The sequence below is a fragment of the Lissotriton helveticus genome, assembly GCF_964261635.1.
Source record: "Lissotriton helveticus chromosome 1_1 unlocalized genomic scaffold, aLisHel1.1 SUPER_1_unloc_50, whole genome shotgun sequence".
Taxonomy (NCBI): Eukaryota; Metazoa; Chordata; class Amphibia; order Caudata; family Salamandridae; genus Lissotriton; species Lissotriton helveticus.
Genome location: NW_027611693.1, coordinates 799,140 through 822,326, shown reverse-complemented (window position 1 = coordinate 822,326; position 23,187 = coordinate 799,140). Strand labels below are relative to the sequence as shown.

Here is a 23,187-nt window from a genome sequence, read left to right as displayed (position 1 = left end):
CAATGATTCTCCAGCATAGGTCTGTGCGGCCCCTCCCTAACTCTAGTGTCAATCTATACCACAGTCTCAATGATTCTCCTGCATAGGTCTGTGTGGCCTCACCCTGATTCTAGCGTCCATCTATACCACACTCCAATGATTCTCCTGCATAGGTCTGTGTGACCCCTCCCTGATTCTAGCGTCCATCTATACCACTCTCCAATGATTCTCCTGCATAGGTCTTCTGTGGCCCCTCCCTGATTCTAGCATCCATCTATACCACTCTCCAAAGATTCTCCTGCATAGGTCTGTGCGGCCCCTCCCTGATTCTAGCATCCATCTATACCACACTCCAATGATTCTCCTGCATAGGTCTGTGTGGCCCCTCCTTGATTCTAGCGTCCATCAATACCACTCTCCAATGATTCTCCTGCATAGTTCTGTGCGGCCCCTCCCTGATTCTAGCATCCATCTATACCACTCTCCAATGATTCTCCTGCATAGTTCTGTGCGGCCCCTCCCTGATTCTAGCATCCATCAATACCACTCTCCAATGATTCTCCTGCACAGGTCTGTGCGGCCCCTCCCTGATTCTAGCGTCCATCTATACCACTCTCCAATGATTCTCCTGCATAGGTCTGTGCGGCCCCTCACTGATTCTAGCGTCCATCTATACCACTCTCCAATGATTCTCCTGCATAGGTCTGTGCGGCCCCTCACTGATTCTAGCGTCCATCAATACCACGGTCCCAATGATTCTCCTGCATAGGTCTGTGTGGCCCCTCCCTGATTCTAGCATCCATCTATACCACTCTCCAAAGATTCTCCTGCATAGGTCTGTGCAGCCCCTCCCTGATTCTAGCATCCATCTATACCACACTCCAATGATTCTCCTGCATAGGTCTGTGTGGCCCCTCCCTGATTCTAGCGTCCATCAATACCACTCTCCAATGATTCTCCTGCATAGTTCTGTGCGGCCCCTCCCTGATTCTAGCATCCATCTATACCACTCTCCAATGATTCTCCTGCACAGGTCTGTGCGGCCCCTCTCTGATTCTAGCGTCCATCTATACCACTCTCCAATGATTCTCCTGCATAGGTCTGTGCGGCCCCTCACTGATTCTAGCGTCCATCTATACCACTCTCCAATGATTCTCTTGCATAGGTCAGTGCGGCCCCTCCCTGATTCTGGCATCCATATATACCACTCTCCAATGATTCTCCTGCATAGGTCTGTGCGGCCCCTCCCTGATTCTAGCGTCCATCTATACCACTCTCCAATGACTCTTCTGCATAGGTCTGTGTGGCCCCTCCCTGATTCTAGCGTCCATCTATACCACACTCCAATGATTCACCTGCATAGGTCTGTGCGGCCCCTCCCTAACTCTAGCGTCCATCTATACCACTCTCCAATGACTCTTCTGCATAGGTCTGTGTGGCCCCTTCCTGATTCTAGCGTCCATCTATACCACTCTCCAATGATTCTCCTGCATAGGTCTGTGTGGCCCCTCCCTGATTCTAGTCCTTCTATTCCACTCTCCAATGATTCTCCTGCATAGGTCTGTGTGGCCCCCCCTGATTCTAGCATACATCTATACCACTCTCCAATGATTCACCTGCATAGGTCTGTGTGTCCCCTCCCTAACTCTAGCGTCCATCTATACCACTCTCCAATGACTCTTCTGCATAGGTCTGTGTGGCCCCTCCCCGATTCTAGCGTCCATCTATACCACTCTCCAATGATTCTCCTGCATAGGTCTGTGCGGCCCCTCCCTGATTCTAGCGTCCATCTATACCACTCCCCAATGATTCTCCTGCATAGGCTTGTGGGGCCCCTCCCTGATTCTAGCGTCCATCTATACCACTCTCCAATGACTCTTCTGCATAGGTATGTGTGGCCCGTCCCTGATTCTAGTCCATCTATACCACTCTCCAATGATTCTCCTGCATAGGTCTGTGTGGCCCCTCCCTGATTCTAGTCCTTCTATACCACTCTCCAATGATTCTCCTGCATAGGTCTGTGTGGCCCCTCCCTGATTCTAGTCCTTCTATACCACTCTCCAATGATTCTCCTGCATAGGTCTGTGTGGCCCCTCCCTGATTCTAGTCCTTCTATACCACTCTCCAATGATTCTCCTGCATAGGTGTGTGTGCCCCCTCCCTGATTCTAGCGTCCATCTATACCACTCTCCAATGATTCTCCTGCATAGGTCTGTGTGGCCCCTCCCTAATTCTAGCGTCCATCTATACCACTCTCCAATGACTCTTCTGCATAGGTCTGTGTGGCCCGTCCCTGATTCTAGTCCATCTATACCACTCCCCAATGATTCTCCTGCATAGGTCTGTGTGGCCCCTCCCTTATTCTAGCGTCCATCTATACCACTCTCCAATGACTCTTCTGCATAGGTCTGTGTGGCCCGTCCCTGATTCTAGTCCATCTATACCACTCTCCAATGATTCTCCTGCATAGGTCTGTGCAGCCCCTCCCTGATTCTAGCGTCCATCAATACCACTCTCCAATGATTCTCCTGCATAGGTCTGTGTGGCCCCTCCCTGATTCTAGCGTCCATCTATACCACACTCCAATGATTCTCCTGCATAGGTCTGTGTGGCCCCTCCCTGATTCTAGCGTCCATTAATACCACTCTTCAATGATTCTCCTGCATAGGTCTGTGCGGCCACTCCCTGATTCTAGCATCCATCTATACCACTCTCCAATGATTCTCCTGCACAGGTCTGTGTGGCCCCTCCCTGATTCTAGCGTCCATCCATACCACGCTCCAATGATTCTCCTGCATAGGTCTGTGCGGCCCCTCCCTGATTCTAGTCCTTCTATACCACTCTCCAATGATTCTCCTGCATAGGTCTGTGTGGCCCCCCCCTGATTCTAGCATCCATCTATACCACTCTCCAATGATTCACCTGCATAGGTCTGTGCGGCCCCTCCCTAACTCTAGCGTCCATCTATACCACTCTCCAATGACTCTTCTGCATAGGTCTGTGTGGCCCCTCCCTGATTCTAGCGTCCATCTATACCACTCTCCAATGATTTTCCTGCATAGGTCTGTGTGGCCCCTCCCTGATTCTAGCATCCATCTATACCACTCTCCAATGATTCTCCTGCATAGGTCTGTGCGGTCCCTCCCTGATTCTAGCATCCATCTATACCACACTCCAATGATTCTCCTGCATAGGTCTGTGTGGCCCCTCCCTGATTCTAGCGTCCATCAATACCACTCTCCAATGATTCTCCTGCATAGGTCTGTGCGGCCCCTCCCTGATTCTAGAGTCCATATATACCACTCTCCAATGATTCTCCTGCATAGGTCTGTGTGTCCTCTCCCTAACTCTAGCATCCATCTATACCACTCTCCAATGACTCTTCTGCATAGGACTGTGTGGCCCCTCCCTGATTCTAGCGTCCATCTATACCACTCTCCAATGACTCTTCTGCATAGGTCTGTGTGGCCCCTCCCTGATTCTAGCGTCCATCTATACCACTCTCCAATGATTCTCCTGCATAGGTCTGTGCGGCCCCTCCCTGATTCTAGCATCCATCTATACCACTCTCCAATGACTCTTCTGCATAGGTATGTGTGGCCCGTCCCTGATTCTAGTCCATCTATACCACTCTCCAATGATTCTCCTGCATAGGTCTGTGCGGCCCTTCTCTGATTCTAGCATCCATCTATACCACTCTCCAATGATTCTCCTGCATAGGGCTGTGTGGCCCCTCCCTGATTCTAGTCCTTCTATACCACTCTCCAATGATTCTCCTGCATAGGTCTGTGTGGCCCCTCCCTGATTCTAGCGTCCATCTATACCACTCTTCAATGATTCTCCTGCATAGGTCTGTGTGGCCCCTCCCTGATTCTAGTCCTTCTATACCACTCTCCAATGATTCTCCTGCATAGGTCTGTGTGGCCCCTCCCTGATTCTAGCGTCCATCTATACCACTCTCCAATGATTCTCCTGCATAGGTCTGTGCGGCCCCTCACTGATTCTAGCGTCCATCTATACCACTCTCCAATGATTCTCCTGCATAGGTCTGTGCGGCCCCTCACTGATTCTAGCGTCCATCTATACCACTCTTCAATGACTCTTCTGCATAGGTCTGTGTGGCCCCTCCCTGATTCTAGCGTCTATCTATACCACTCTCCAATGACTCTTCTGCATAGGTCTATGTGGCCCCTCCCTGATTCTAGCGTCCATCTATACCACTCTCCAATGATTCTCCTGCATAGGTCTGTGCGGCCCCTCCCTGATTCTAGCATCCATCTATACCACTCTCCAATGACTCTTCTGCATAGGTATGTGTGGCCCGTCCCTGATTCTAGTCCATCTATACCACTCTCCAATGATTCTCCTGCATAGGTCTGTGCGGCCCTTCTCTGATTCTAGCATCCATCTATACCACTCTCCAATGATTCTCCTGCATAGGTCTGTGTGGCCCCTCCCTGTTTCTAGTCCTTCTATACCACTCTCCAATGATTCTCCTGCATAGGTCTGTGTGGCCCCTCCCTGATTCTAGCGTCCATCTATACCACTCTCCAATGATTCTCCTGCATAGGTATGTGTGGCCCCTCCCTGATTCTAATCCTTCTATACCACTCTCCAATGATTCTCCTGCATAGGTCTGTGTGGCCCCTCCCTGATTCTAGCGTCCATCTATACCACTCTCCAATGATTCTCCTGCATAGGTCTGTGCGGCCCCTCACTGATTCTAGCGTCCATCTATACCACTCTCCAATGATTCTCCTGCATAGGTCTGTGTGGCCCCTCCCTGATTCTAGTCCTTCTATACCACTCCCCAATGATTCTCCTGCATAGGTCTGTGTGGCCCCTCCCTGATTCTAGCGTCCATCTATACCACTCTCCAATGATTCTCCTGCATAGGCCTGCGTGGCCCTTCTCTGATTCTAGCATCCATCTATACCACTCTCCAATGATTCTCCTGCATAGGTCTGTGCGGTCCCTCCCTGATTCTAGCGTCCATCTATACCACTCTCCAATGATTCTCCTGCATAGGTCTGTGCGGCCCCTCCCTGATTCTAGCGTTCATCTATACAACTCTCCAATGACTCTTCTGCATAGGTCTGTGTGGCCCCTCCCTGACTCTAGCGTCCATCTATACCACTCTCCTATGATTCTCCTGCATAGGTATGTGTGGCTCCTCCCTGACTCTAGCGTCCATCTATACCACTCTCCAATGATTCTCCTGCATAGGTCTGTGTGTCCCCTCCCTGATTCTAGTCCTTCTATACCACTCTCCAATGATTCTCCTGCATAGGTCTGTGCGGCCCCTCCCTGATTCTAGTCCATCTATACCACTCTCCAATGATTCTCCTGCATAGGTCTGTGCGGCCCCTCCCTGATTCTAGCGTCCATCTATACCACAGTCTCAATGATTCCCTATGGAGAGGGAGGGGCCTTCTGCATAGGTCTGTGCGACCGCTTCAAAACATGGGTAGTGCTCTTTCTGCACTGTGGAGGAAGGGTAGCAAACATCTCTCTTCTTGCTTCATCCAAGTCGGCTCTGTACAAGGCAGGATAGCTGCACGGAGCCCGGAGCTTCAAGGGAGCAGAGACAGTCAGTTCTCTGCTTCGTTAATGAGACATTGCCCAGAGTCTTAAATAAAATATGGAAATCACACACACATTTATTAGCGTTACTATTCAGCTCAACGGAGAGGCTCTTCTCTATAGACTGGCTTTCTCTATGGACACTCTGCTCTGTATGAACAGACATCTTTCTAAGGAGAAACTCTTCTCTACGGACAGACTGCTCTCGGCCGACAGAATGCAGAGTTTAAACACATTTGTTAGCGTTACTATTCATCTTATGGATAGACTCCTTTGTAAGAATTGACTTTTTTCTACGGACAGACCTCTCTTTAAGGACAGACTCCTATCTATAGACATTTTCTTCACTACGAACAGAGAGTTGTCTACGGACAGTCTCCTCCCTTTAGTTAGAGTCCTCTCTCTGGACAGACTCCTACCTATGGACAGATCCCTTTCTATGTTGAGACACCTCCCTAAGTACAGACTTTTCTCTATGGGCGCTCTCCTCTGTATGAACACAAATCTTTCTATGGACAGACCCCTCTCTAGGATCAGACTCCTCTCTATGAACAAACTTCTCGCTATGGACAGACTTCTTGCTATGGATGAACTCCGCTTTATGAGCAGACTCTTCTCTAAGTACAGACTGCTCTCGGCCGACAGAATGCACAGTTTTGAACATGAGCTACTCACAATCTTTGTAGTTTAATATATTTAAGTGTAATTTAAAAACCTTTATTTTGAGGGGTGAGTAGAACAATGGAATAATATTTATCAGTATTTCATGAATTCCTTTTATTTAAGATTTTCCTCTGGGTCTGAAGTGAACTGTAAACTCATGAGAACCCCCTCCCAGGACAGACTCAGGAATCTCACCTTGGCGTTCAGTTGTAGAGACCTCAGTCTGAAGAGCTTCTCTCAGGTCTGCAGAGCACTCACGAGAGAGTCGAACAAAACCCAGGCTGTGGAGCAAAAGCAGGAGCATCAGTCAGACCACGGGGGTTTCATACAAACTCTAAGCCCCGCCCTCCCTGAGGGCCACCTCTGGGCGCACACACCCTGCAGAGGAGCCCCTGTGTCCACGCAGGATGCGCCGTCCAACCCAACCCATGTCTGGAGCAGCAGCAGAGTCTATTAAACCACACGCAGGAGCCTTGGTGCAGCGCACACCCTGGACTGATGCGCTTCAAGGCGCTCGTAGATGAGATGAAGAAAGAACAGGAGGGAACAGTGCAGTAGAGGCGTCCCTTAGGATCGCACCCCACAAAAAAGAGAGCGTTACCCCAGTTAAGCCAAAAGGGACCGGGTAGTTATAGCTCACTAAAAGCAAGATTCCCTTTTGTGCCACTGACCCCAAGTAGGATCCACTGAACCAAGTCACACGACCCAAAGCTCAACGTCTAACAAGTCTATCTGAATCAAATCATTTTTATTGCAAACAAAAGAAAAGATAACTTTTGATTTTAATTTAAAATTTGTTAAAAACCATTATTACAATACACCTGATTATCACAATGCATATTATTCTAATTATGAAACAATGTATTTATCTAGTTATCACATTAAGTTTGCAAACATGGAAAAGATTGTGTCCTGAACAAGATCCAACAGAACAATGTGTCAATAAATTGTGTCAAATAACAAAGTTAATTCAGAACAATGTGTTGACGCAGCGTTTCAGTGAATCTATATCATTTTCTTGCCACCTTCTTTAGACTCATTCATAATTTACATCTCTTTATATAATATAATTCCTAAAAATCAGACAATACCTCTAAAAGCAAAAGATAGAATACAATGAATTTTTTTTCTTTTTTAAAGAATTTTTTTTATGTAAACATAGACTCTCTTGGTTCAGCGCTCACTCTCACGTCAGGATACAATGATTAATATTCAGTGACGCCAAGTTTCATAATCAATTAGAAACCTACGTCACTATATTTCTGCTTTTAATCAGAAATTAAAACGTAAAAACTTTGTGGAGACCAGGTGGAAAGTCACTTTGAGAACCTTGGTCTATATATTTATGTTCAATCTAAAGAAAGTAAAAGACATGGAATCTGAACAAAATGTATTTTAACAGAGAAGTTCCAGGTGTGCAGACATATTTTTTAAATCGCGGTGCACCTTTACAAAGATATGTTTTCTTCAATTAATCTCCTATGTAGTATCCTAAAGATAATGAACCCATTGTTAGCCTCACCTTACTAATGGTGCATTGACATTATTGCTGAGGATCACACAATCTGCTCACGCAGGAAAGCTGGGAGTGAACGTTATATGTTTGTATTTCGCCTCACAACCCTACACACTGACTGTCAGGGGCTGCTGCACCAGCTGGCAAATTAATGGCCCAACCGCTGTGCTTGCAGCCTACATGCCACCCACTCACAAACACACAGATACACAGAGCCACACAGACACACACACACATACACTCACACAGACACACACACACACCCATACACAGAGCCACACAGATGCACTCACACACACAGACACACACACACACACTAGGGGGAATCTCACACTCCCAGCAGTGATGTCATGACAGTGACGAGCAATTGTCATTGGGCTGTCAAGAGGCTGAGACTGGATTTTAGGAAAAGATTAGGGGTGTTCCACCGCCTACACCCCCTTCAAGTTACGCCCCTGACCATATACTAGTTATGGGCAGATCTCCACCATTGTTGACATTGTACTCCAAATCCCTGAAAAACAAGATTTAAAGAGTGCCCTTCTGCAGCATTAGCGGAGCTTGTTCTAAACTCACTTCTTGGACTTGGATACCCCCTTCACAACCCTCACTTATTGCACACATTGTATTGTCAAGGAATGGATGTGCCTTTCCCACAACATTATAAAATATATATGTGAGCCCCATCTACGATGTATATTTTAGAAATCAATGACGTGATAAGAGCTGCTCAGATCTGTACCTCAGCTTCTGTAGTTTGCAGTTTGGATGTTTTAGGCCTTCACACAACTTCTTCACTCCAGCATCTCCCAGATCATTGCTATGCAGCTCGAGCTCTGTGAGAGATGTGTTTTTTTCCAGGACAGAGGCGAGGTCTTCGCAGCATGAATCGGTGAGGGAGCAGCCATCCATCCTGCAGGAGAGAAGAGACATGGAGAGGAGTAAAGCAGAGCACAGACAGGGGCGTCACAACTTCAGTTTAATCTTCATTTCCCTCCCGCCCTTGACTTACTCCCTTCTAGGGACACACCCAGGGGCGGTTTCTTTATTAGGGCGGCAGGGCTCAACAGAAATAACAGCCATCACGTTACCACAAAGTAGTAAGGAATGTATATTTATTGCCACATAAATCTTCATATATAGATAGAAACTAGAGTGAAGCTCCATAAGAAAAACGCCATTTGTGTATTGCGAAATCTCCTCCTCCTGTGATGCGCCGTACACGGCGTCTCGCGCGCATAAAGGACATTATTAGTCCAGTGCTTGCAGGTGTGAGTTTCATTAATGGGGAACTACTGGCCAGGGCCCACAATACAGTCAGTACCCTTGTTAGACTACTGGCCAGCGCCCACGACACAGTCAGTACCCTTGTTATACTACTGGCCAGGGCCCACGACACAGTCAGTACCCTTGTTATACTACTGGCCAGGGCCCACAACACAGTCAGTACCCTTGTTATACTACTGGCCAGGGCCCACAACACAGTCAGTGCCCTTGTTATACTACTGGCCAGGACCCACAACACAGTCCGTACCATTGTTATACTACTGGCCAGGTCCCACAACACAGTCAGTACCCTTGTTATACTCCTGGGCAGGCCCACAACACAGTCAGTACCCTTGTTATACTACTGGCCAGGGCCCACAACACAGTCAGTACCCTTGTTATACTACTGGCCAGGACCCACAACACAGTCCGTACCATTGTTATACTACTGGCCAGGTCCCACAACACAGTCAGTACCCTTGTTATACTACTGGCCAGGGCCCACAACACAGTCCGTACCATTGTTATACTACTGGCCAGGGCCCACAACACAGTCCGTACCATTGTTATACTACTGGCCAGGTCCCACAACACAGTCAGTACCCTTGTTATACTACTGGCCAGGGCCCACAACACAGTCCGTACCATTGTTATACTACTGGCCAGGACCCACAACACAGTCCGTACCATTGTTATACTACTGGCCAGGGCCCACAACACAGTCAGTACCATTGTTATACTACTCCCCAGGATCCACAACACAGTCAGTACCCTTGGTAGTCTACTGGCCAGGTCCCACAACACAGTCCGTACCATTGTTATACTACTGGCCAGGACCCACAACACAGTCAGTACCCTTGTTATACTACTGCCCAGGGCCCACAACACAGTCAGTACCCTTGGTATACTACTGCCCAGGGCCCACAACACAGTCAGTCCCCTTTATTACTACTGGCCAGAGCCCACATTACAGTCAGTACCCTTGTTATAATACTGACCAGGGCCCACGACACAGTCAGTACCCTTGTTATACTAGTGGCCAGGGCCCACAACACAGTCAGTGCCCTTGTTATACTACTGGCCAGGGCCCACAACAAAGTCAGTACCCTTGTGATAGTACTGCCCAGGGTCCACAATACAGTCAGTACCCTTGTTATACTAGTGGCCAGAGCCAATGACACAGTCAGTACCCTTGTTATACTACTGGCCAGGGCCCACGACACAGTCAGTACCCTTGTTATACTACTGGCCAGGACCCACAACACAGTCAGTACCCTTGTTATACTAGTGGGCAGGGCCCACGACACAGTCAGTGCCCTTGTTATACTAGTGGCCAGGGCCCACGAGACAGTCAGTACCCTTGTTATACTAGTGGCCAGGGCCCATGACACAGTCAGTACCCTTGTTATACTACTGGCCAGGGCCCACAACACAGTCAGTACCCTTGTTATACTACTGGCCAGGGCCCACAACACAGTCAGTACCCTTGTGGGACGAGGTGTTTATTCACAAAATAAAATAGTATATTGAGAAATACTCTAACATCACATATTGGGTACTTTTCAGGGGTTCATATTTTGGAGTGCGGACATAAGATAAGGGATGGACAGCACAAGTGTGAATTTGCCAGGAGGGGGTGAGTAATCCCTCTTTAGATATGTAATTAGATTACAAAAGCACTCCTCGTTGTCAATGTTTAACTCGTAATGTTGGCTCCTGGGTAAGTATGCATTTATCTCCCCTAGGTCTCACCCTATAGCGGTGCTTTCCGTAGCTCGGCTGTGCTGATAAACTTCTGACCCAAAATAGCGGATTTGAGGTCAAGGGCTCATTGCTCTTCACCTGCAGGTGGGTTCTGTTTTCATACAATCACCCCGACCTCGGGGTTGTTATGAAAATACTATGAAAGATTGTTTTCTACGGAATGTAACATTTTTTCACTCAAGTTCCTGTCACGGATATTGTTTTTCATGCCTGTCTTGATGCTTGTACACGTCACTGGAGACGCTGATATTTGGTAATAAACACAGGGGCCGATTCACAGAACTAACTTAAGACAAAATCCTAACTTCTGTGAATACCAAAAGTGGTAAGTTTAGGATTTTGTCTTAAGTTAGTTCTGTGAATCGGGCCCTCTGTCTTTGTCTTTTTAATGTGCATGCCTGCCCGTGGTACACGCATGCGTCTGTGGGGCCGTCATAGAAGTTTGTCTGTCCACAGTTGAGACAGACAAGTCTCCACCGCGGTCACGCTGTGGTCGGCCCGCTTTTAAGTTCAGCGTTCAGCCGTAATGTTGGCGGTGAGAACTCAACGTCACAACAGAGTATGCTCATCGCCAACATTTAAATCGGGCCTAAGTCTTTGTGAGTCTGACTCAGATAATTCAATTTCTAGGTTTGTGATTCATTCAGCAAAGGGTGAACTTTCCTCCAGAGACAAAAGGTTCAGATTATAAAGAAAGATCTGATCAGTTTTGAAAAACAACAAATTCTCTCTTCAAATGTTACCCATGATAGTGCGTTTATTGCCTCCATTTATTTAGGTCCTTGTCCCTGCCCCTGTTCAGCGTTTCAATGCGCTACATTTGAGGTAGACCCTCTCGTACTCAGCTTTAATTTCCCTGTCGAAGATGCGAGCGAGGTTTGTTCAACCGAGTGGAGGCTTGTGATGGAAGACCTATGATTGGCCCGGCTCCTGATATCACGGTACACTTAAACACAAGCGAGTGAGGCCGGGAGGCTCGAGGGGGAAAGGCCGTAATGGGAAGAAGGTGTTCTTGAGAAGTGCCTCGACACATGTGACCCCATCAGAGCTTCCAGCAGGTTCCTTCGAAACAAAAATATTATCCCTCCTCCTTGTGTAGTGACTCTCAGAATGTAAGTGCGACCCTGCCTCATGGTCACTTGTGACACTTTCAGGAAGTGCGGGTGCAAACTGTTCCCACCTGCTGTTGAGATCCGAGTGCAACATTCACAACAGAAACCGTGTGAGGTAGCTCAGTGGGTTAATGCACCTGTCCGAGTTCTTTGGGTAACCTGCAGCCATTCATTTCAACGCTGTGTGCTTTCAGGGGCCCTGCAGCAGTGGGAGGGGCTGTAAAGGCAGAGGAGTAGGAACACAGAACTATTCCCAGCGCTTCCCCCGACGGCTGGGTGCTCTTGCGCACATCTGTCCCTCCTACGGGCTCTGTGATGCGCTCCTACAGAAAAGAAGTATCAGCTCCTCAGCAGCAGTGGGGGCAGACAGCAGAGGTTGTAGTGTTCAGGGGGGCTGCCTGCAGACATAGGGCAGCTGTGCGACAGGGAGCTGGATAGAGCCTGCGGATGAAGTGGGGGCAGGAGGACAGTGGTGGCGCTGTGCTGCGGATGCAGGGGGCAGGAGGACAGTGGTGGCGCTGTGCTGTGGATGCAGGGGGCAGTGGCTCACATGGGGGGGCATTGCTGGCTGTCCGGTGAATGGTAGCATGAACTAGTTCTGCCTCTGTAGGACGTCTTGCTCTCCAAGGAAGAGGTGTGGCGCAGCGGCCAGCGTGCCTGACTTTGGACTACGGGGTTCACGGTTCGATGCCTGGTGCCGGTGGCAGGTCAGCCCAGCACCGTGTGACTCTGGGCAATAGCTCGCTTAATCTTCCCTTGGGCCCCCAGCGCCGGGACACCTCTCTGGAGGTAGCTGTGCGCTTTACAAATACTGGTATTTAATTTCATTTCCCAGGAGCTGTGAAATGGCGCAGGATGTGACCGTGGACAGATATCGCGCTCGATTGGTGAAAGTTTGCACAGTGTCCCATCCCCCCGGCATGCACAGGTGTCACCTGAGAGCTAAAGAATATCTGTAAGTGATATATGCCGTGTCCATCAAATACAAGCAACACGCTCAAGTTTCATCGCTGGCCAAATGTCGCCTCTGGAAATATCGTGATACAAAAATATTGAATTGAATATTGAAATATAAAATATTGTGACATAAATATCGATGTCAAAAATATCCTATACTTATATTGGTGAGTACAAAAATATCAGCAACAAATATTGTTGGCGCTTATATCGCTGTATAAAATATCCTCTACGGACAGACTCCTCACTGTGAACAGACTCCCACCTACAGACAGACCCTCGTTATGGACAGACTCCTCCCTATCGAGAGACCCCTTTCTATGTTGAGACTCCTCTCTACGGACAGACTCCCACCTACAGACAGACCCTCGTTATGGACAGACTCCTCCCTATCGAGAGACCCCTTTCTATGTTGAGACTCCTCTCTACGGACAGACTCCAACATACTCCTGTCTATGGAAAGACTGAGGACTCTGTCCTTAGGGAGGACTCTGTTCATAACGAGAAGTCTGTCCATAGAGAGGAGTCTGTTCATACAGAGGACTTTGTCCATAGAGAGGGGTATGTCTGTACGTAGGAGGTACGGACAGACTCGGCTCTATGGACAGACTCCTTTTTATAAACGCACTCCCATCTAAGAAGAGACGCTTATCGATGGACAGACTCCACTCTAGAAACAATCTCATCTCTACAGACAGACCCCTTTCTATGGATAGACACCTCCCTATTGAAAAACCCCTCTATATCGACAGACTCATCTCTATTGAGAAACCTCTCTCTATGGACAGGCGACGCTCAATGAACAAACCTCTCTATCCAGAGACAAATTCCTCCCTAGGGACAGACTCCTAACTATGGACAGACCCCTCTCCATCAACCAACTCCTCCCTACAGACAGACCCTCTCTATGGACAGACTCCTCTCTATGGACAGACCCCTTCCTACGGTCAGACTCCTCTCTACGGACAGACTCCTCTCTACGGACAGACTCCTCTCTACGGACAGACTCCTCTCTACGGACAGACTCCTCTCTACGGTCAGACTCCTCTCTATGGACAGACTCCTCTCTATGGACAGACTCCTCTCTATGGACAGACTCCCCTCTACGGACAGACACCTCTCTACGGACAGACTCCTCTCTCTGGACAGACTCCTCTCTCTGGACAGACTCCTCTCTCTGGACAGACTCCTCTCTACGGACAGACTCCTCTCTACGGACAGACTCCTCTCTACGGACAGACTCCTCTCTCTGGACAGACTCCTCTCTCTGGACAGACTCCTCTCTCTGGACAGACTCCTCTCTACGGACAGACTCCTCTCTACGGACAGACTCCTCTCTATGGACAGACTCCTCTCTATGGACAGACTCCTCTCTATGGACAGACTCCTCTCTATGGACAGACTCCTCTCTACGGACAGACTCCTCTCTACGGTCAGACTCCTCTCTACAGACAGGCCCTCTCTATGGACAGACTCCTCTCTATGGACAGACCCCTTCCTACGGTCAGACTCCTCTCTACGGACAGACTCCTCTCTACGGTCAGACTCCTCTCTACGGACAGACTCCTCTCTATGGACCCTCAGCCCCACTCTTCAGCTCAGTTTCTGGACCTGCGGAAGGACTACCAGAGGACTGCTTGCTGCTCTGACCTGCTGCACACTCTGCAAGACTGCCTCGCTGTACCTCTAAGGACTGCTTTGAGCCCTCAGAGGCCAGCCCTGCTGTTAATCCACAGCCTCTTCACCTGCACCCAGGACGACCAGAGTGACACTGAGGGTGGATTGCAGGCCTCCTGTTCAGAGCCACAGAGACCCAAAAGGCTTCCACCATGTTGAATCTACACATGAACCCCGCCTGAGTGAGTCCAGTACTCCCAAGTCGTGTCCCACCAGTCCTGGACCCTTAGTTGAGATGGGAAAGGTGCCCAGAAGCCCAAAAACGAAAACTGCAATTCTCTGATCTGTTCTCACTGACTCCCAGTGTCACTGATTGGTGCGTCCATGATGTGGACACTGGGGACAAGCCTCCTGTGAAGCACAAAACTTACAGGGTGACTGACATGGTGAGAGCTTGCATCGAGGGCGAAGCGTCTAGTGGGAGAAGGTGCCCAGGCAGTTATGGGCAGATCTGAGCCGTTGTTGACATTTTAGTCCAAATACCTGAAAAAAAACAAGCTTAAAAGTCTATCCTTCTGTGCCATTAGAGGGGCTTGGTCCAAACTCACTTCTCAAACTTATACCCCCTTCACAGACCTCTTTTATTGCACACATTGTATTGTTGTGAATGGATGTGCCTTTTCCACAACATTATAACATATATGTGCAAGCCCCACCTACGATGTATACTTAGAAATCAATGACGTGATAAGCAGTTACATTTGTAAGTAACCCGTCGCGGGGAGGTGAGGAAGCGACAATGATCACATGGACGACTGCTGAGGTAGCGGATCAACTATGGGCGGAAAAAGAGAAATTTGAAACATGGGGTATTGAGATGATAAGAGAAAAGGAGGTACCCTATCCACAGTTTCTAAAACCGAAGGGGGGAGACAAACAGCTTAAGAGGGTCAATGAAGAAGGTGATAGGGGAAGACAGAAACTAACAAAAAGTCCACAAATGGGCAATAAAAATCAGCAATTGGGTACAATGACGATCTTGAAAGGGGCAAGGAGTAGCTTAATTACCCCTTTAAGGGACAATATTATCCTTCAGGCTGATAACTACACTGAAGCCAAGGAGAGCAAAACTCTTTACTTAAAGTCGGACTGGTCCTGGCTGCCGAGTGCCTTGAATGTCAGGACAGACAAAGGTGTAAGAGAATGACAGGATATAAACCGTCTCGCTGACCACAAAAATAAAGGTGACATCCGTGTATTGAAATTAGAGGGTCTGGCAGTAAATATAGGTATCTGCTCATGGAACATAGAGGGTTTGGCATCAAGAGAGGACAATCATGAATTCCTAATATACATGGGAAGATATCAGATAATCCTCTTTAAGAAACATGGACACAGGAGGAAATTAAGTTACCAGCATACTTATGCTATAATAAACCAGCAATTAAAACAAAATTGAAAGGGCGAGCAGCAGGGGGTTTGGCCATAAATGTTTCAGTGACCTTAAAAATAAAGATCGAAGAAGTGGAAATCAACCATTCAAACATTCAAGCAATGAAGGTCTGGCCAGTTAGCACAGGAAATAAGATCCCTTCTTTGATGATAATAAATGTATACATTCATCCTCTTGGCAGCAAAAAAAAGAAACAATAGCGATAATACTGAGCCTATTAATAACATTAAGCACGATGAATCCAGACCCTTGGATAATCTTGACAGGGGATTTCAATATGAATTTCTTCCATGGGGCGCCTAGGGATCAAATATTGGAGGAGAATTATCAATGTTGGCATATCCCGGCAATAGATGCAATTAAACAACGATCAGACAAAATGGGTAAAGATACAGTGATTAACCTGGAGCATCACAGCCTTCGAGTTTTGAATGGCCGAGTGGATCCGGACATCCCAGCTCAGGCGACCCATTTTACGGCACAATCCAAAGCTGTGGTTGATTACACTTTAGTGTCTCTCCCATTATACCCATCAATAATAAGCTATAATCTGGGAAATAGACTGGAAAGTGATCACCAACCACAAATGATCAGCCTCAATCTTCATATTACCCGACACGAACAAAGCGCCGTTGAGTTGGGGGAACCTATGGGTCTGACCTATAGAAGGATAAACTGGACTGTAAATATTACACAAAAGATCGAACAGCACGCAAGAGACCAGTGGGAGGAAGAGTTAAATAGAATAGATCAAAACCCATTGACCCTCTGGGAGCAGTTCATAACTAATCTAGTGGAGGAAAATGCTGTGCGTTCAAAAGGCATAGTAACATCGGCTACAGCTCTTCCCAAAAAAATGACTGTTCAACTTAAGATGGCGAAAAGGAAATTGAACAATGCGCTGAGGGTCCTTAGAAATCGACCATCCTCTAATGTCAGGAGTACGATATTACCAAAACTGAGGTCACTCTATAAAAAAGAAGTATGGATACAAACAGAAACTGAGCTTGATCTGTTCTGGTGTAAAATGAATTATGCAGCAAAACGTAAAGATACACGTGAATTTTGGAGACTAGTCAATCAAGGCAATGGTGGGAAACAACAACAACTAATTACAAATACATCGGAAGAAGTCTGGGAGAAGCATTTGGGATCAATGACAGGTTACACCAGAAATACGATAAAGCCAACAGAAGTAAATTCAGTAGAAAATACAAGGGTCATTGATAATGAAAGGAAAAACACCCAGCAAATGATCCAGCAGACAACAGTGGACAAAAATGATAAGTTCCAGCAGACGGAGTAGTGCACCAGTGCCAAATGGCCTCCCTCAAGCACTATTTAAAGAAAATCCACAATATTGGGCAAAGACCTTGTCAAACTTGTTCAATAATGTTTTATGGAAGGAAGAAGTCCCAGACAAATGGAGGGGCTCAGTTTTGGCTCTGATTTACAAAGCTGGTCAAGTCTCGGATCCTGCTAACTATAGACTTATAGCTTTAATGGAGTGCGAAGCAAAGTTTTTTGCTAAGTGTCTGCTAGTTGACGTATTGGGTTGCTGCCAGTAATTTACTCCCAAAAAACCAATCAGGGTTTATTAAAGGCATGGGGACGATTATTAGTATTCAAATGCTAGTTCTTATAATGGAAATGGCCAGAAGCCATAAGATGAACCTTTATTTATGTTTTATTGATTTTAGCTCAGCTTTTGACACAGTGCACAGAAATATTCTTTGGAACAAGTTAACGAAAATGGAATCTCTCCGAGTTTGTTGAGAGCGATACAATTGCTATATACTAATACTTGGACGAGAGTAAGGTTGGGCCAAGGCTCGGTTTAGTCCAAAACAATGGTGCTAAGGGACGGGCTGAAGCAGGGGTGTGTTTTGGCCCCAACCTTATTTAACTTGTATTTAGCTGGGATTTCATCAAGGCTTGGTGAAATGAATTCTCACTCTCCGACTGTTTTTAATGTTTCACATTTACTTTATGCCGATGATATTGGTTTAATAAGCTATACCAGGGTGGGTCTGCAGAGATTAATTCATGAAAGTGCACAGTACGCCTCCACTCACGGCTGAAAGATTAACTTAAAAAAGACAAAAACAATGCTGGAGACTAGAGGGTCGGCTGCAAGACCAACATTGAGAATGGAGGGGACTGTATTAGAATCGGTGACTGAATATAGATATCTGGGTGTTATAATAGACGCTAGGGGCACGGGTAAAAACCAGTGCGCTGCACTACAGAGAAGAAACAACTCATTAATCGCTGAATTTTCCAAACTTCAGAATAACTTAAACGGGCTTCCCCTTAACCAACTATTACAAACGATGTCAGTTAAACATGTGCCAACTCTGGCATATGGAGTAGAGACCTTAAGAGGTTGTGCTGACAACACCATAGATAATCTAGTGACAGGGACCTACCGACGCCTGTTTAATCTTCTGCGACATTCTTCATCGGCACAAATCCGACTTGAGTTCGGACTTAAACGACAGAACCTAAATAGCTTAGGAGCTTATTTAAAATTCTGCCACAAAATTCCTCGCTTATGACAGTGGTTTGGGAGGCAATATGCGACAATAAACATAAGCAGGCTCATGAATATTTCAAACTGGCGATAGATACGTTGAATGCGGAACAACTATGGGCCTTACCTCTCTCACAGGTGGCTTTTAATAAAGTAATTAATGGGTGCAGTAAAAAATTGTCGTCTTTATGGGATAAAGCAGTGCTGGCAAAGAGACCCCATGCATGGACAGTTATTGCTTCGTACGGTATGCTAAAACCCCAAAGATATTTAGGAGACTCAAATAGCCAAAGGGCAAAGCTGAAGCTGATGAATCTCCGATTTGGAAATATCCAATTTCTTGGAGGCGCCCCTACATGGAAATTGATGAGTAGTGAGAGGGTGTGTCGCCTCTGTTATTACAAGAGGGAAGACATTTGTCATATCATCTGTAGCGGCCCTGCACTAATAGAGGAATGTAGGAGGCTGTTAAGGTCGGACTTTAATAGTCAAATTATACGAACATGCCGACAAGCAGTCATAGCCAGTTTACAAGGAGAAAGCTTGCAATTTACGGGTAGACTTTTGAAGTTTATAGATATAGTGGAGAAGAAATTGCGTAACTGTGGACAATGAGGAGGGTTTTATTTATATTTGGTTTTATACATTGATGAAAAGTTTCTTTTAATTATGTGATCTTGATAATGTATGAAATGTAAGAAGAATTGTATAATGTTGTTTTGATTGTAAGTTTTTAGTAACTGAACAATACATTTTTCATTCATTCATTCATTCATTCATTCAATGACATGATAAGCACTGCACAGCTCTGTACCCCAGTGTCTGTAGTTTGCAGTTTGGGTGTTTTAGGCCTTCACACAACTTCTTCACTCCAGCGTCTCCCAGCTCATTCCATCTCAGGTCGAGCCGTGTGAGAGATGTGTTTGTTTCCAGGACAGAGGCGAAGTCTTCGCAGCATGAATCGGTGAGGGAGCAGCCATACAACCTGCAGGACAGAAGAGACATGGAGAGGAGTAAAGCAGAGCACAGACAGGAGCATCACAACTTCAGTTTTATCTTCATTTCCTTCCTGTCCTTGACTTACTCCCCTCTAGTGACACATCCCACCTTACACATCCAACCACGCCCTGCTTATATAGGAACCTCATGAGGGGAGACCTCAGACTAGAAGAGGCGGAGCTAAATGGACATATTAATAAATATATTCATACGTGTTTCATGCTGGAGACCCTCTGCCGTGGTGTGAATGGTCAACTTACAACTTTTTCAGTTATTACAACCATTAGTATATTTACACGGGGTGTGACGCACACAGAGAGAGGTTTTCGTCAGAGGTCCCTGTGGGACGAGGTGTTTATTCACAAAATAAAATAGTATATTGAGAAATAGACCAACATCACATATTGGGTACTTTTCAGGTGTTCATATTTTGGAGTGCGGACATAAGATAAGGGATAGACAGCACAAATGAGAATTTGCCAGGATGGGGTGAGTAATCCCTCTTTAGATATGTAATTAGATTACAAAAGCACTCCGCGTTGTCAAGGTTTAACTCGTAATCTTGGCTCCTGGGTAAGTATTCATTTATCTCCACTAGGTCTTACCCTATAGTGGTGTTTTCCGTAGCTCGGCTGTGCTGATAAACTTCTGACCCAAAATAGCGGATTTGAGGTCAAGGCTTATTGCTCTTCACCTGCAGGTGGGTTCTGTTTTCATACAATCACTCGACCTCGGGATTGTTATGGAATTACTATGAAATGTTCTTTTGTTGAAATGTAACATTTTTCCACCAAAGTTCCTCTCACGGATATTGTTTCTCGCGCCTGTCTTGATGCTCGTACACGTCACTTGAGACGTTGATATTTGGTAATAAACACAGTATTTGTCTTTTTAATGTGCATGCCTGCCAGAGGTACACGCGTGCATCTGTGGGGCTGTCAGGGAAGTTTGTCTGTCCACGGTGGAGACAGACAAGTCTCCACCGCCGTCAAGCTATGGATGGCCTTCTTTCAAATTCAGCATTCAGCCATAATGTTGGCGGTAAGAACTCCTCGTCACAACAGAGAAGGCTCATCGCCAACATTTAACTTGGCCCTAAGTCTCTGTGAGTCTGACTCAGATAATTCCCATTTCTAGGTTTGTGATTCATTCAGCAAAGGACGGACTTATCTCCAGAGACAGAAGGTTCACATTAGAAAGAAAGATCTGATCAGTTTTGAGAAACAACAAATTCTCTCTTCAAATGTTACCCCTGATAGTGCGTTTGTTGCCTCCATCTATTTAGGTCATGGTTCCTGCCCCTCTTCACTAACATCTGTTCAGCGTTTCAAGGCGCTACATTTAAGCCAGACCCTCTCGGACTCGGCTTTAATTTAAGATGCGAGCGAGGTTTGTTCTCCCGAGTGGAGGCTTCTAATGGAAGACGTATTATTGGCCCGGCTCGTGATATGATGTTACACTTAAATACAAGCAGTGAGGCCGGGAGGCTCGAGGGGGACAGGTCGTAACGGGAGGAAGGTGTTCTTGAGAAGAGACTCGACGCAAATGACCCCGTCAGAGCTTTCAGCAGGTTCCTTCGACACAAAAATAATATCCCTCCTCCTTTGACTGTGATCCTCAGAATGTAAGTGCGACCCTGGCTCGTGGCCCCTGTGTCCGGGTCTGGTGGCGCAGTGGACTGATGCATCCACTGCAGGGGCCTGGGTTCGACCTCATGGTCACAGGTTCTAATCACAGAGGGTACACTCAACCTTTCATCCGTCTGAGGTCGATAAAATGAGTACCATTGAGATGGGTAACAATATACATCTGTTTTTCAGCGCCTTGAGACCCTTGGGTGATACGTGCGCTTTACAAATACCCATGTGATGTGATGACCCTTCCAGGAGGTGCGGGTGCAAACTGTTCCCACCTGCTGCTGAGATCCAAGTGCAACATTCAGGATGGAAACCAGGTGAGGTAGCTCAGTCGGTAATGCACATGTCCGAGTTCTTTGGGTAACCTGCAGCCATTCATTTCAACGCTGTGTGTTTTCAGTGGCCCTGCAGCCATGGGAGGGGCCCAACAGGCAGAGGAGTGTGAACACAGAATTATTCCCAGCGCTTCCTCTGATGCCTGGGTGCTCTTGCGCACATCTGTCCCCCCTACGGGCTCTGTGATGCACTTCTGCAGAAAAGAAGCATCAGCTTCTCAGCTGCAATGAGGGGCCACGAGCAGCCGAGGGTCCAGGGAGGGGGTCTCCCCGTCACCCTGCACCCTCCATCATAGATGCACAGAACTGCCTGAGGGGGGGGGGTGTTAGTTTACAGTGCAGTGGGCAGGGTGCAGTGTGACTGCCGTGTGAAGTGGGGCAGGGAGGCTTCTGGAATGAGGATGGAGGGCAGGAGAGCAGTGCGGGGCAGTGCTGCAGATGCAGGGGGGAGGGGTGGCAGACAGCAGGAGTTGTAGTGTTCAGGGGGTGTCCTCTGATGTAGGTCAGCTGTGCTGACAGGGTGCTGAGAGAGACTGCGGATGCAGTGTTGGAAGGAGGACAGTGGTGGCGCTGTGCTGTGGATGCAGTGTTGACAGGAGGACAGTGCTGGTGGTGTACTGTGGATACAGTGTTGGCGGGAGGACAGTGGTGGCGCTGTGCTGTGGATGCAGTGTTGGAAGGAGGACAGTGGTGGTGCTGTGCTGCGGATGCAGTGCTGACAGGAGGACAGTGGTGGTGCTGTGCTGCGGATGCAGTGTTGGCAGGAGGACAGTGGTGGTGCTGTGCTGTGGATGCAGTGTTGGCAGGAGGACAGTGGTGGCGCTGTGCTGTGGATGCAGTGCTGGCAGGAGAACAGTGGTGGCGCTGTGCTGCAGATGCAGTGTTGGCGGGAGGACAGTGGTGGCGCTGTGCTGCGGATGCAGGGGGCAGGAGGACAGTGGTGGTGCTGTGCTGCGGATGCAGTGCTGGCAGGAGGACAGTGGTGGCGCTGTGCTGTGGATGCAGTGTTGGCGGGAGGACAGTGGTGGACCTGTGCTGTGGATGCAGTGTTGGCGGGAGGACAGTGGTGGCGCTGTGCTGCGGATGCAGGGGGCAGGAGGACAGTGGTGGCGCTGTGCTGCGGATGCAGTGCTGGCAGGAGGACAGTGGTGGACCTGTGCTGTGGATGCAGTGTTGGCGGGAGGACAGTGGTGGCGCTGTGCTGCGGATGCAGGAGGCAGGAGGACAGTGGTGGTGCTGTGCTGTGGATGCAGTGTTGGCAGGAGGACAGTGGTGGACCTGTGCTGTGGATGCAGTGTTGGCGGGAGGACAGTGGTGGCGCTGTGCTGCGGATGCAGGGGGCAGGAGGACAGTGGTGGCGCTGTGCTGCGGATGCAGGGGGCAGGAGGACAGTGGTGGCGCTGTGCTGCGGATGCAGTGTTGGCAGGAGGACAGTGGTGGACCTGTGCTGCGGATGCAGTGTTGGCAGGAGGACAGTGGTGGCGCTGTGCTGCGGATGCAGGGGGCAGGAGGACAGTGGTGGCGCTGTGCTGCGGATGCAGGGAGCAGTGGCTCACATGGGGGGGCATTGCTGGCTGCCCGGTGAACGGTAGCATGAACTTATCGCGCCTCTGTAGGACATCTTGCTCTCCAAGGAAGAGGTGTGGCGCAGCGGCTAGGGTGCCTGACGGTTTGATCCCCGGCGCCGGCTGCAGGTCAGCCCAGCACCGTGTGACTCTGGGCAATAGCTCGCTTAATCTTCCCGAGGGCCCCCAGCGCGGTACACCTCTCCAG

General features: G+C 48.0%; 1 protein-coding gene across 1 annotated transcript in view; it reads right to left on the bottom strand.

Annotated features, from left to right (window-relative positions):
* Positions 1–23,187, bottom strand: part of LOC144806161 (NACHT, LRR and PYD domains-containing protein 3-like) — a 210,935-nt gene that overhangs the window by 65,785 nt on the left and 121,963 nt on the right. Inside the window, exons 4-6 of the mRNA XM_078672585.1 lie at positions 19,258–19,428; positions 8,484–8,654; positions 6,421–6,506 (exon numbers count right to left, since the gene is read on the bottom strand). Of these exons, the coding sequence (XP_078528711.1) occupies positions 6,421–6,506; positions 8,484–8,654; positions 19,258–19,428 (428 nt within the window). The remainder of the gene's footprint in view (positions 1–6,420; positions 6,507–8,483; positions 8,655–19,257; positions 19,429–23,187) is intronic.